General features: G+C 41.6%; 1 protein-coding gene across 1 annotated transcript in view; it reads left to right on the top strand.

Annotated features, from left to right (window-relative positions):
• Positions 1 to 13,274, top strand: part of PALM2 (paralemmin 2) — a 125,129-nt gene that overhangs the window by 103,723 nt on the left and 8,132 nt on the right. Inside the window, exons 4-5 of the mRNA XM_018555109.1 lie at positions 3,956 to 4,070; positions 4,752 to 4,773. Coding sequence (XP_018410611.1) covers positions 3,956 to 4,070; positions 4,752 to 4,773 — 137 coding nt within the window. The remainder of the gene's footprint in view (positions 1 to 3,955; positions 4,071 to 4,751; positions 4,774 to 13,274) is intronic.

Below are 13,274 nucleotides of genomic sequence, written 5' to 3'. Positions count from 1 at the left end.
ACCACCCGAACGACATCACAAATGCCTTAGGGACTGCCCTGTATGTACAGTATCACTGCTACTTTTACAAGTTGATCACTGGGTTTGCCAAGGTATTTAGTGCACATAGAGTATTTATTGTACATCTATTGTGGCAATTGAAAAATATTATGAAATTCAAGTTTTTGTGCCCAGAATTAAGCTAAAGAGTAAATAATCAAATGCAGTGAAAACCATTTTGGAATGAATTAATCTTTGAAAAGCTGGGCAAACGGTTTATAAATCAGCCCCAAAAGAATGAAACCGACTGCACAATCATCTGGGTATGTTTTTGATGGGTGAATTTTTTATCTGAAATAGCATGAAGGGTGTATCATTGTTCCCATATACAATTTTATTTTATTAATTGTCCATATATTCTCAGTCCACAGTTTTTTCTTTAGTTCTTTGACAACAACTGATAAAAGTTCACATTTTGCAGAAGAGGAGTAGTTCATGTGTGTCATTAATACTTGGAGATTGACTAATTTTGTCCTTGAGCTTCCTACACTAAACTAAGTTTGGAGTGACAACATATGACATCTGAGCATATTCTGTACTCTTAATTTGCTGATTAAATTTGAAAAGAGGCCAAATGAGCAATAGATGCATAATTGTTTCCATTTAGTAATTTCAGTTTCCGTTTCAATGTCTACCCTTTAGAAATTTGGATACTCCCAAGTAGATTACAAAGATGACATCTTTAATGACGTCACTAATTGCTTCCTGTGGGAAACAACCTTCACCCACTTATCAACGCAAACTGAGACTACTATGCCAATCCCTAAAGTATTTCTAAAGGGAACAACTGTTATCTAGCATTGAAGGGAAAATCTTTGAATTAAAAAAAACTGCTGTCAAAGAGTAAAAGTCCAGTCTGACCAGTAACCCTGTTCTTTAGAACAATAGATGATGTGAATCATCTGGTCTTTTGACTCGGTGTCAATACTGAGTATTTGGGCTAGTACTCGTAATCACCCAAATGCTCTGATACTTACCCCCGATACCGGAACTTCCAGTTAGAGGGAGATCTTCCTCTGACTCGCTGTGTCGAGGAAGCATGAAGCCAGCTTCCTTTCCAATAAGGAAGCCAGGCGGTGAGTTATGACCCACCTCACGGCTTCCTGATTGGCTAGGAAGCCAGCTTTACGTGGTGCTAAGCAGCCTGGCTTCCTAACCAATCAGTAAGTCCAGCGGCACTTACTGATTGCTAAGTCCTGACTGGTCAGGAAGCCAGGCAGCCTCAGCAATTAAATGCCAATGCGAATACATCTATCTATCTATCTATCTATCTATCTATCTATCTATCTATCTATCTATCTATCTATCTATCTATCTATCTCTTTAGTAAGTTTTACATGGCACCGGGAAACAATGTCTTGGTTGGCAAGACCTGTTTTCACCTGCACTGCAAGGTGGTTAAAAACAGGATCATTGTAACAGTTTGAGAGATTTTCTATGATGGCAGCTTGATATCAGCTGCTCAAAACTAGCACATGGCCGTGACCACAGAAAATCAGTGAAAAGAGTGAGAGAAAAAAAGGTTGAAAAAATATGTACACAAATAGTAAAATTAAAAAATAAATAAAGATATTTAAAAGTCCATTCTCCCAGCTTCGGCTGTCACTTTAGCTCGGTCGAGCTGAAGCAAATGCCTTCAGCTCGGCTGAAACGCTCGGCCACCTTTGGCTGTTGTATGGGCTATAGTGAATAGCCCTTACACCAGCCCTTCGGTCCGACTGAACTGAAGGGCTCCGGCGGCCGAAGAGAACCGAAGGATCAACCGAAGCTATGGCTGGATCCTTCAGCTCTTTAGTGAATAACCCTCATAGTATATAAATTCATCTTACGTGCATTAAATGCCTTTGCAAACCCTGGTATTTCCATATAAAAAATAGTAGCGGCATCATCAATGTGTTCATTGTTGTGCTCCACCCACTACAGGCTGCCTGCAGAAAACTACAGGAGGGGGTGGAGACAAGACCAGTCACCATGCACAGCAGCGACCAGTCTTTATTATAGGGAGCTCCAACACAGATTCATGTTTAATTACAGATCTGGAGGAAATACACAAAGTACGCCCTAGAGTTCAGAGTTGACTTTTGCTTTAAATACTGAAAGCGTAACAATGGATTGTTATTAAAATAGCCGCTGTGTGACACTCATAGTAGATATTATCATGCCTAATAATGGTCTTTTTTTGTAGCTATGCATACCGACAATATTTGTATTTTGGCAATAAAACATCTTGCAAAACTGCAGTCAGGAATTTTTTTAATATTTCCTAAATCCTTGTCAAAATATAATTTACAATCTAAGGAAGAAAACAAAATATCTTCATTTGTTATTGCTCATATCAGGAAGGAAGTTATTTCCATGCTATGTTCAACAATCTTCTGCTATCTGTAAAAACACTGCTTTGTTCTTATTTAAACATCTCATGTAATAATGCAGCATAAATGACATCATACTTATCAACACCTGGAACAATGGTTATTGTGCTTCTTTGATCTGCAGCTTCTGGGGTGACCTATTGTTTTGTCCAGTTATTAATTAGGACATATATCCTAACTAATATATCCAATTAGATAAAAAATAGGCCCCATTCCCCCCAGCAAATGAAGCTGATTGCATGAATTCTTCTACGATCTGCTGCGGCTAGGAGGCGCTGTATAATACAAGGAAAGCTGCCACCTCCTGCAGCAGTTTGCAGACCCTACAAGTACAATAAAATACCATACAAAAGGATTAGAAGGACCCTGCCCGTGAGATCTTACAATCTACAATGAGGTGCAAGTGATACAGAAGGTAATAACTGTGAGGGATGAGCTAACTAAAGGTGTAGATGTACCGTTTTTAAGTGGAGATGGAATAGGCTTCCCTGAAGAGGTTAGTTTTCAGGGAATGCCTTAAGGCAGACAGAATAGGACATAGCCAGATAGGTTGTGGTAGGGAGTTCCAGAGGATGGGAGAGGCTCTGGAGAAGTCCTGGAGGCGAGCATGGGAGGAGGGGATGAGCGAGTTAGAGAGTAGGAGGTCTTGGTAGGGCGGGAGAGGACGATTTGGGTGATATCTTGAGATGGGGTTGGAGATGTAGTTGGGGGTAGAGTTGTGGATGTCATTGTATGTTGTTGTTACTATTTTGAATTTTATACATTGTGCTATTGGTAGCTATACTTAAGTGTAGTTGCTTATATTGCCTTAAATAGTGAATAAGGTATTGCCAGCATAGGTTTATGTGATGACAGGGCCACAATAAGAAATCATGGGGCCCCATATAGCCTGCCTGACAGGCCCCCCAGTGTTTCTCCATACAATTTTCCCCTCCCACCCACTACCCGAACATTCTGCACCCCTTGCAGCACCTGCACTCTCCACTCCCTATATTCCCAATACTTAAACACTCTGTATCCCCTGCATCCCTCAGTACCCCACATTGTCCACCCTCTGCATCTTCCACTGCCGCACATTCTGCACCCCTTGCATCCCCCACTACACCTGTCCCCCCCCCTGCATTACCTGCACTCTGCATCCCCAATTACCCCACATTCTGTATTTTAAAACTTCCCTTTCTGCAAGCTCTTCCCAGACATGTCCCACTCCCTTTCAGATATGAGGGATTTTATTTGCTGTTGTCAGAGAGGGATGCGGAGCTGAAGGAGGGGACCAGGAGATGGTAGGATGGAAGACTCTTGAGTTGTCCACAGGCAGTGCCTTCTGGCTGGGTCCCCCTGCTGACCTGATAGGGCTCAGGCCCGGGGCCAATATGGCAGCCTTGTGTAATGGTAATGTAACCATTATGTGTCATTTTATATAATTATCTTTTACATAGTATGGTGAGTATCTGTTAATACCACAGTAATATGTTTTTGACTATCTATTGAGTGGGTGAATATCTTAATCTTGTTAACGTAAATTCTTCCTCCTGTTTTTCCAGATTGGAGCAGGACATTGAGCGACTTGAAAGTGAAGAATCACTAATATCTGCCAAAGAACAAATCCTAAGAGAGAAGTTAAAAGAGACTGAAGTATCATTTGTAGATTTACAGAAGGTAAAATAACTTTCTGTCTCTTCGATCCATGGCAGTCAGACTTTTGCATGCTGTAGATGTTCTGTGGAATTGTACAGGACCTATTCCACTTATTAATAAGTCCAAATTTAAAGGGTATCTTGGGTTTTGGATAGGGAAGGGAATGGTTAAAAGCCCCGCAGGTTCTCTTTGATTTTTTGAGGGCGCTGCAGGGTGAGGGCGGAAAAAACAGGGCATTTTGACAAGTACTTGCCTGTGTAGGCAAAAATCCTAGCACCGGCCCTGTTCTTGGGGATACAAGAAGTGAGAGGAAATTCCTCATTTGTCACAAGAACAGCATCTTTTCCGTGCTCACATGAAAAATTAGACGGGTGATAGGCTGCACATCACTGCTGGGAGGGAGGCGTCGGGTGAACTGAGCTGCTGAGAGAACAACTTAACAACTTCAGTGTGTTGTTCTATTTTACTGGGATGGTAACATTTTCCAGACCCCCGAAGGACTGGGTTTAGTAGTGGATTTACCTAATTTGCCTAAGAGTGTGGATTTAGATAAATATGTGTGGAGCTGTTGGGATTGGACAATGCTCAAGTAGTTCCAAATAGATATTACATTGCTGAGGGCTTATATATTACACTGAATATTTGAAGATAAGTCATTTATCATGAGAAAAGTTCTAAAGCAAGTTTCTTTTCTCTCCTCAGAGTCTATCAAATCAAGATAAAGGTAAGATATTTCCTGTACTATTTTGTTTTTACATTTACATGTTTTTCAAAGTTAAATCGGTATTATAAGTATATGCAGGTGTATTGTTTAGGTGTTAAATGTTAATCTGCTGCAATCATACAGCTACAATACAAGGCTTTCATGTTGACTATCAAAACCTGCTAACTCCAAAAACCACAAACACAAGGCAAACCCACCTTACACTTGTATGCCTCAACTCACAAAGTGTTATAGGTCTATTTATAAAAGATTTGCATAGCTATTTGTCCAGAGAAACTGCGTGTACATTCATTCTGTGCAAGATAACCAGCTGATGTGAGAATGGGGCACAATTAAGGGGGTTATTCACAAAGCTAGCCAAAGGATCAGCAGTAGCTCCGGCTGACCCTTCGGCTAGCTTCAGCCGCCAGAGCCCTTTGGTTCAGTAGAACTGAAGGGCTGCTGTACCGTCGATTCCCAATAGCCTGTACAGCTCCCGAAGTTGGCCGAGCAGCTCGGTCGAGCCAAAGGCATATGCTTCGGCTCGACCGAGCTGAAAGCCGAAGCGGGCCAACCCACTTCACTTTTTCTCCCTATGCTCTCTTGAGTCCCAGAGTATTTCTTTCATTTTGGCAATGTCTTGGCCTCACAGGTTATATTAGGTTTTGTAGTCTATCCTAATTTATGATAAATAATTTTTTTTAGGACAGATAGGGCTTTAATTTAGTAGCAAATTTGGATACATGTATTTATATTTCCTTGGTTTGTATTGGGAATAAATAGTAAAAGAAATAGAAAAAATATGCATTTTCCTGTCATTTTTCCCAACGCAACATTTATGTAATTTGTGCATCCCCATGAATTTATATTTTATAACAAAATATAATCAGCAAAGTTGGCTGAATAAAATATCACATTAATGTGACTTTTATGTAACAGTGGAATGGTAAGGCTCAAAGTGAACATTTTCTTTTAGGGGGCTTTATTTTCTTTTCAACATTACATTAAATAAAAATTTGTTTGTGCAAATTGTTAGTTTAACAGCAAGATAACATTCAGTTGGGTTGGCACCTTTTTTTTTTTAAACATTATCTTTTCATAAGGGGTCTGGATGTGGTTAATGGAGACCTGATCCAGAGCCCCAATGAAACAAAAAGGAAAATGAAGCGCCAACAACCTAGCGCAGTAAATTGGGTGCATTGAGACAAGGAGTATAATAGAAATTATACTTACATGTAGGAAGGTGGATGAGGGCTTCGATGAATTGACAATTCTATTTTACTCCTTGTCCCAACACACCCAATCTACTGCTCTAGGTTGTTGGCGCTTCATTTTCATTTTTGTTTACAAAAGCACATACGTCGGACACCCCAGTACGTACTTACCAGGAGCAGCACACCTGCTCACCAACACCCTGATTCCCCAGGAGAGAGCGCTCAATCATTGGACTTTTCTATATAACTCTCCAGACCCCCAATGCAGCTGTGCAGCAACAGATCATTTGTACTAGTACTCTATTGTTGGATGGAATCAGCCAGCAATATATAATTATAGCAGTGATCTACTGCTGCATGGAGAGGCTGGACAGAGCTAGTACAGCTCTGCCTGAGCCTCTGTACTAAATGTGAGTGTTCAATTATGTCACTTATGATGTTACTATGCTTTCAATGTAAACAGAATGTGGAAGCATTCTATTTACATTTGTTTCAACAGTTTGCCCCTAAGGAGTGAGCTGTAAAAGCATCCGCAGCCCTGATTGTTTCAGTTTTTGGGATTAGTTTTTGGTGCAAGCTGTCACAGACAGTCGGTAGTTTCAGCCTGCACCAGCACCCCACAGGAGCCGCTGATTCCTGCCGCTGTTTTAAAACATCATTGGGGTAAATAGCTGCTATCCCAGCACCATTTTAAAACGGTTATGTGGTTAAAGGAGAACTATGGGGTCAGTATTTTTCCCCATAGTTCTCCTTAGGGTAACGGGAGGACACAAACTAGCGTCATCCCGTTACCCTAAGCTCAGTATACCAGCTACAGCTCGCGGTATACTGAGACGTCGCAGCCGGAGCGGATCCCAACTTAGATGACGGGATCCGCCCAGCTGCGTGAGTGACAGCTGGCTCTGCCTATCAAGAGGCAGAGCCAGCTGTACCCGCCCCCTCCCCCGTCCGTTCCGCCAGTCAGCGCTGGCAGATCGGAGCTGGGAGAGGGGAATCCAGCCCCTCCCCCTGTCACGGCAGGGAGCCGTGACAGGATCGAGAGGCGAGCGAACCCGGTATGTGTTCGCTCACCTCCCGATCTACTGAGCTGACCTGTGGCAGTCTCATTGTCACAGGTCGGCTAGAACTATGAGGTGAGTGAAAAGCACTCACCTCATAGTTCTCCTTTAAGGCTGTATTCACACCATGTCTGTACCAGATCTGGAGCAGATCTGCAAACGCAGTGCAGTGCATTTTTACTGCATTTGCTACATACACCATCTAATTTGATACAAATAAGACATTTACTATTGGCTATTGCAAATTGAAATATCCAATAGGAATCTAGCAATGCATTCCAATGGGCAAAAACTTTTTTTTTTTTTTCTATTAGCGCGGCTCAGCCGAGCCGAGCATATGCCTTCGGCTCGACTTAGCCGCTCGGCCAAGATCGGGAGCTGGACGGGCTATAGTTGGGGCCGAAGCTAGCCGAAGGATCGGCCGAAGCTACGGCTAGATCCTTCGGCAGCTTCGTGAATAGACCCCAAAGTTTCTTTCTTCACCTATGCGAATAAGGGACAGGGAAAAGGAGTGGCAACTCCACAGAGAAGAGCCATTTTTTAAAATGTATTCTATTGTTTATCCGATTAATCGAACTTAATAATCGGCTAACTAATCGATTTTGAAAATAATCGTTAGCTGCAGCTCTAATTATAGTCCATTCAATGCTGATAAAATACTTTTCTTCTGCCTTACTGATGATTGCTGACAGTATTCTTTTTTCTTTCTATTCTTATGAATGTGTTTAATTATTGCAAGAATCAGGAAACACTGGATCAGAATATCCCAAAATTACAGTTGTCTTTAAAATGCTAAAAATTTATTTTCAATATATTGCATGTTGGTTATGTTATTGGGCCACTCAATGTGCACATGTATTATTTAATTTAAGACGTTAGATTTGATTTTGAAAACAAGCAATATTAGAAATACACAGATCAGCCATAACCTTATGAGAGGTGAAGTGAATAACATTGATTATCTCTTTACAATGGCACCCGGAAGTGGGTGGAATATATTAGGCAGCAAGTGAACATTTTGTTCCTGAAGTTGATGTATTGGAAGCAAAAAAAAAGTTTAAACTTTAGGATTTGAGCTACTTTGACAAGGGCCAAATTGTGATGCCTTGATGACTGGGTCAGAGCAACTCCAAAACTGCAGCTCTTGAGGGGTGTTCCTGGTCTGCAGTGGACAGGACTTACCAAAAGTGGTCCAAGGAAGGAAAACCAAAATCCGGTGAATCAATGACAGGGTCATGGGCTACCAAAATAAATGCATGTGCAGAGCAAATGCTGGTCCATGTAGTCCAATAAAATGTAATGCTGGTTTCGATAGAAAGGTGTCTGAACACACAGAGCATTGTAATTTGTTGCGTATGGGACTGCCTAGCTGCAGACTGGTCAGGGTGCCCATGCTGACCTGTGTCCATCACCAAAAGACACGGTACCGCATAAACGCTTACTACACAAACTGATGTCTATGGGCATCAATAAAATGGTGTGTACATGGACAGAGAACTGGCTAAAAGAACGTGTCCAGAGAGTATTGATAAATGGCTCCTTCTCAGATTGGGCTAGGGTCATGAGTGGCGTGCCTCAGGGATCTGTTCTAGGCCCCATGTTATTTAACCTGTTTATCAACAATATAGGGGAGGGCGTAAATAGCCATGTTTCTGTGTTTGCTGATGATACTAAAATTGGGAGGGTAATGGACACAGACTTAGACACTATAGCATTGCAGACCTGGATATAATAGGGGAGTGGGCAACTATATGGCAGATGAGGTTTAATGTCGATAAATGTAAAGTAATGCACTTTGAGGTTAAAAATAGGCAAGCGGAATACATATTAATGGGAACTCCCCTAGGGAAGTCAGAAATGGAAAAAGATTTTGGGGTCATTGTAGACCGCAGATTGAATAATAGCTTGCAGTGCCAGGCTGCTGTAAACAAAGCGAGCAGAATACTGTCATGTATTAAAAAGGGAATGCACTGTAGAGACAAATCTATAATTTTGCCACTTTATAGATTGCTGGTTCGGCCTCATCTGGAGTATGCGGTTCAGTTTTGGTCACCAGTCCACAGAAAGGATGTCCTTGAGCTGAAAAGAGTCCAGAGAAGGGCAACCAAACTAATTAAGGGGATGGAGGACCTAAGCTATGAGACAAGGTTAATAAATTTAAACTTGTTCACGTTGGAAGTGAGGAGATTAAGGGGGATTTGATTCTGATGTACAAGATGTTCAACGGGGATAGCAACATCAGCAATATACTTTTTTACTCTAAACTCCATAACAAGGACTAGAGGCCACCACCTAAAATTGGTGGAGAAAAGATTTCAGCACAAGGGGCGTATGGGGATTCTTCTCAGTTAGAGCGGTTAGGGTGTGGAACTCGCTGCCACAAGCAGTGATTTCATCGGTGAGTGTGGAACCTTTCAAAAAATGTTTGGACGATTTCCTCAGGGACCGTAACATAAAGGGGTACAGCTACACTTAAGAACAATATCGCACATGGACTCAAACACATGTAGAAGCACATGCATACACGCAATAGGTTGGATTTGATGGACCTGTGTCTTTATTCAACCTCAAATACTATGTAACTATGTAAAAGCACCTACAATGGGCACGTGAGCACCAGAACTGGACCACAGAGCAATGGAAGAGGACGGTCTGGTCTGATGAATCACATTTTCTTTTACATCATGTGGATGGTCAGGTGCATGTGTGTCACTGGGGAAGAGATGACACCAGGATGTACTATGGGAAGAAGGCAAGCCGGCAGAGGCAATGTGATGCTTTGGGCAAAACTTGGGTCCTGCCATTCATGTGGATGTTACTTTGAAACATATCACCTACCTAAACATTGTTGCTGACCACGTACACCCCTTCAAGGAAACGGTAATGCCTGATGGTAGTGGCCTCTTTCAGCAGGATTACTGCCATACTGTAAAAACTGTTCAAGTTTTCTATGTGGCTTCCTAATCTTGCAGAAAGTTTGGAGATTAAGTGACACCCTTTTTGTGGCTAACTGAAGTTGTTAATGATATAAGCTTTCGGAACTCCTTAGATCCATTCGTCAGGCTTTATACATTTCTGAAAATGGTTCTGAAACCCTCCAATTTATGCACAGAGAAGGCGCAATTAATTGTTTTTTTTTTTTGAGAAAATTAAAAAATACAATTGTTTTGTCTTGACACATATTAGAGGTTAAGGCTGTTGCAAAGGGTTAAGCTGGCCATACAGTGCTCAAATCTGAGCAGAGTGTGGCCCTGCTGGCACCCCCCTGAAAGCTCTTAGCTGAGCAATACCTGCAGCCAAAAAAATGCAGTCACTGTTCAGGTATTCTGACAGCGGCACACCTTCCGTTAGCAGAATACAATAGCCCCCTTGCTGTTTAGAGTGGATGGGGGAATCAAGCGCATTTTCTTGTTCAGCCCTGCAGGTTGAAAAAGTGACAAATGCTTTAGGCTATAGGGATAGGGGTCAGAGATGTTATTAGGGTAATTGACTCAAATATAAGTTCCAGACACAATTATCACCTAAAGTGGTAGTCCTTTGACACTGCATCCCTGGCAAATGTTGTCTCTAACCTTCCTGTGACAGTAAGCTAGGCCAGGTCTGCAGGCTTCGTCCACTGGTTATGGAGCTTTTTGCTTAAGCTGTGACAGTTTATTACTAGCCTCTAAACCTGTTGCAATACCTGCTGTTTATTGCAACAAAATAGGTTAAATTTTTTCAGCAAAATCAAACACAATTCTAGCACTAAAAGAGTACACACTCCATATGCTTACTTTACAATTAATAGGAAAATCTATACCTGGCAACTGCAAGTCTAAAAGAAGTCTAACCTTGTATTATTTTTCACAGATCAATCTCCTAACTCCCACAGGGTATTTTGATTTTTATCCCATGCTGATTTAGAGTAGGAACAGAGATACAGACTTTGACATTTCATTCCTCTTCATTCACAAACACACTCTGCAAAGGAGTTGGCCTCTTGATTGACAGCTCTTATCAGACTGTCTCTGCACTTTCCAGACACAAAACAGGGCTCCCCTTCCAGTTCTAGTGCCTGTGCTGATTTCTCCAAGAGTGTGCCCTGTTCCTTTCCATTCCTATGACCTTGCTTGTGTCTGTAATGTGCTGGGACAGTGTGATAAGAACTGTCAATCAAGAGGCCATCTTCTTTGCAGAATGGGGTCGGGAATGAAGAGATGTGAGCTGTCAAAGTCTATCTCATTTTCTACGCTACACAGAAGCATGAGATAAAAAAGCAAAATACACTGTGGGAGTTAGATGCCTGAGCTGTGAAAAATAATACAAGGTGAGACTTCTTTAAGTTAACTACTTTGCAAGTGTAACTGGATAAAATATTACTCAGTGCCTATAGGATGAGCCATCAATCCCATCTTATTGAACCCATACAATTCCATTCCTTACATATATTGTCACTCTTTCCCTGGTGGTCCCAGCAGGATTAGAGATGACTTTGTAGGATTATAAAGCTACATAAAAATACTCTTATCAATTGCACAGATTCTGCACCTTATGGCAATGTATAATGTAATGCAAATTATTCCAGGGAAGTCCCTGCAGCAGCTTTGCAATTGCAGAAGGAATAGGGGCAAGCATATAACTCTGGTAGAACCATGCACATCCTAGCTAAGACAAAGTTTAAGGTTACATTTTGAATATATGTCTAATATTGATAAAGTAAATAATACATAGTCACATGAGTGGCCGAACAACATAAGCAAAATGCAATATATTGTGCAGAAAATGTTTACATTGTGAAGGATCCTCTGTGTCAAGGCGGTTCACTGCTTTCTTGGGATATTGATGTCATCAGGTTACCTCTTAATTCTGCTTCCCCCTTGCTTATTCTGATCCATTGTTTTCCAATTCTTGCAATAATTAATCACATTCATAATCACAGAAAGGAAACAAAATAATGTCAGTAACTGTGAGTAAAATATTTTATCAGCCAGCATTTTCTCTGTCCCTTGTTCACACTGGTCAGGAAACAAACTTTTTTCCAGGTAGCCTATAATGAAATATATATAAACTGTGAACAATTTTGAGCATTTTGAATATAATATAGTGGTGCAGAAAGTGGGACAGTACATGTCCAGAGGGATGCCAAAGATGATTGTATTTATTTTAACATTAATAGGGGGATGTCATCTTTCCTTGCACAAACCTGAGTATTCTTTGCAAAGAGAATTTTCACTTAGTTTCACTTTTAACAGTGAGCATGCAAAGTGAACAGTCTCTGCTCCTTTAGCATATCAACTCCATTGTGTTGATGGATTGCTTCTGATACATTGTAGTACATGTAGCATTTACATGGAGGTACCTTACATGAAAATGCTTTAAAGCTTGGGCTATATGATTTTAGGTTATCTTTAATGGTAAATGTGGTTGTCTGCATTACTATGCAGCATACAACAAAAGGGCACCTGTATGCAAAAACATCTGCCACGGGATGAACAATTTCATTAAAGGAGAACTATGGGGTCAGTGTTTTTCCCCATAGTTCTCCTTGGGGTAACGGGAGGACACAAACTAGCGTCATCCCGTTACCCTAAGCTCAGTATACCGCGAGCTACTCGCGGTATACTGAGACGCCGCACCTGGAGCGGATCCCGACGTAGCTGACGGGATCCGCCCAGCTGCGTGAGTGACAGCTGGCTCTGCCTATCTAGAGGCAGAGCCAGCTGTACCCGCCCCCTCCCCCGTCCGTTCCGCCAGTCAGCGCTGGCAGATCGGAGCGGGGAGAGGGGAATCCAGCGTCTCCCCCTGTCACGGCAGAGAGCCGTGACAGGATCGAGAGGTGAGGGAACCCGGTATGTGTTCCCTCACCTCCCGATCTACTGAGCCGACCTGTGACAGTCTCATTGTCACAGGTCGGCTTAGAACTATGAGGTGAGTGGAAATCACTCATCTCATAGTTCTCCTTTAAATGTCTACAGTTGTAAGAAGTTTCTTGCTGTCATGCATAGATATTTAACTGATGAATCTTCAGTAAAGGGCAAGTGGTAATTTAGGGTTTCCAGTGCTTTTGTGGAGATTTTACTCTTAATATTTTGTATCAAAGCAAAAATGTAGGTAATTATAGTTTATTTAGTATAAAACAGTTGAATATTACATTACTGGTCATAATAAATCCAGAAGTTCCACAAAACTACATGAACCAGTTACAAAGCTTGAGGGATCTGGACCTGTTCCCTCCTACCTCAGCTAGTCTATTGAAGTCTAGTCACAAGGC

The sequence above is a fragment of the Nanorana parkeri genome, unplaced genomic scaffold (genome assembly GCF_000935625.1).
Source record: "Nanorana parkeri isolate BGI_ZX_2015 unplaced genomic scaffold, ASM93562v1 scaffold183, whole genome shotgun sequence".
Taxonomy (NCBI): Eukaryota; Metazoa; Chordata; class Amphibia; order Anura; family Dicroglossidae; genus Nanorana; species Nanorana parkeri.
Note: the sequence above shows the minus strand (reverse complement) of the source record. Positions and strands in the feature narration are given on the sequence as shown.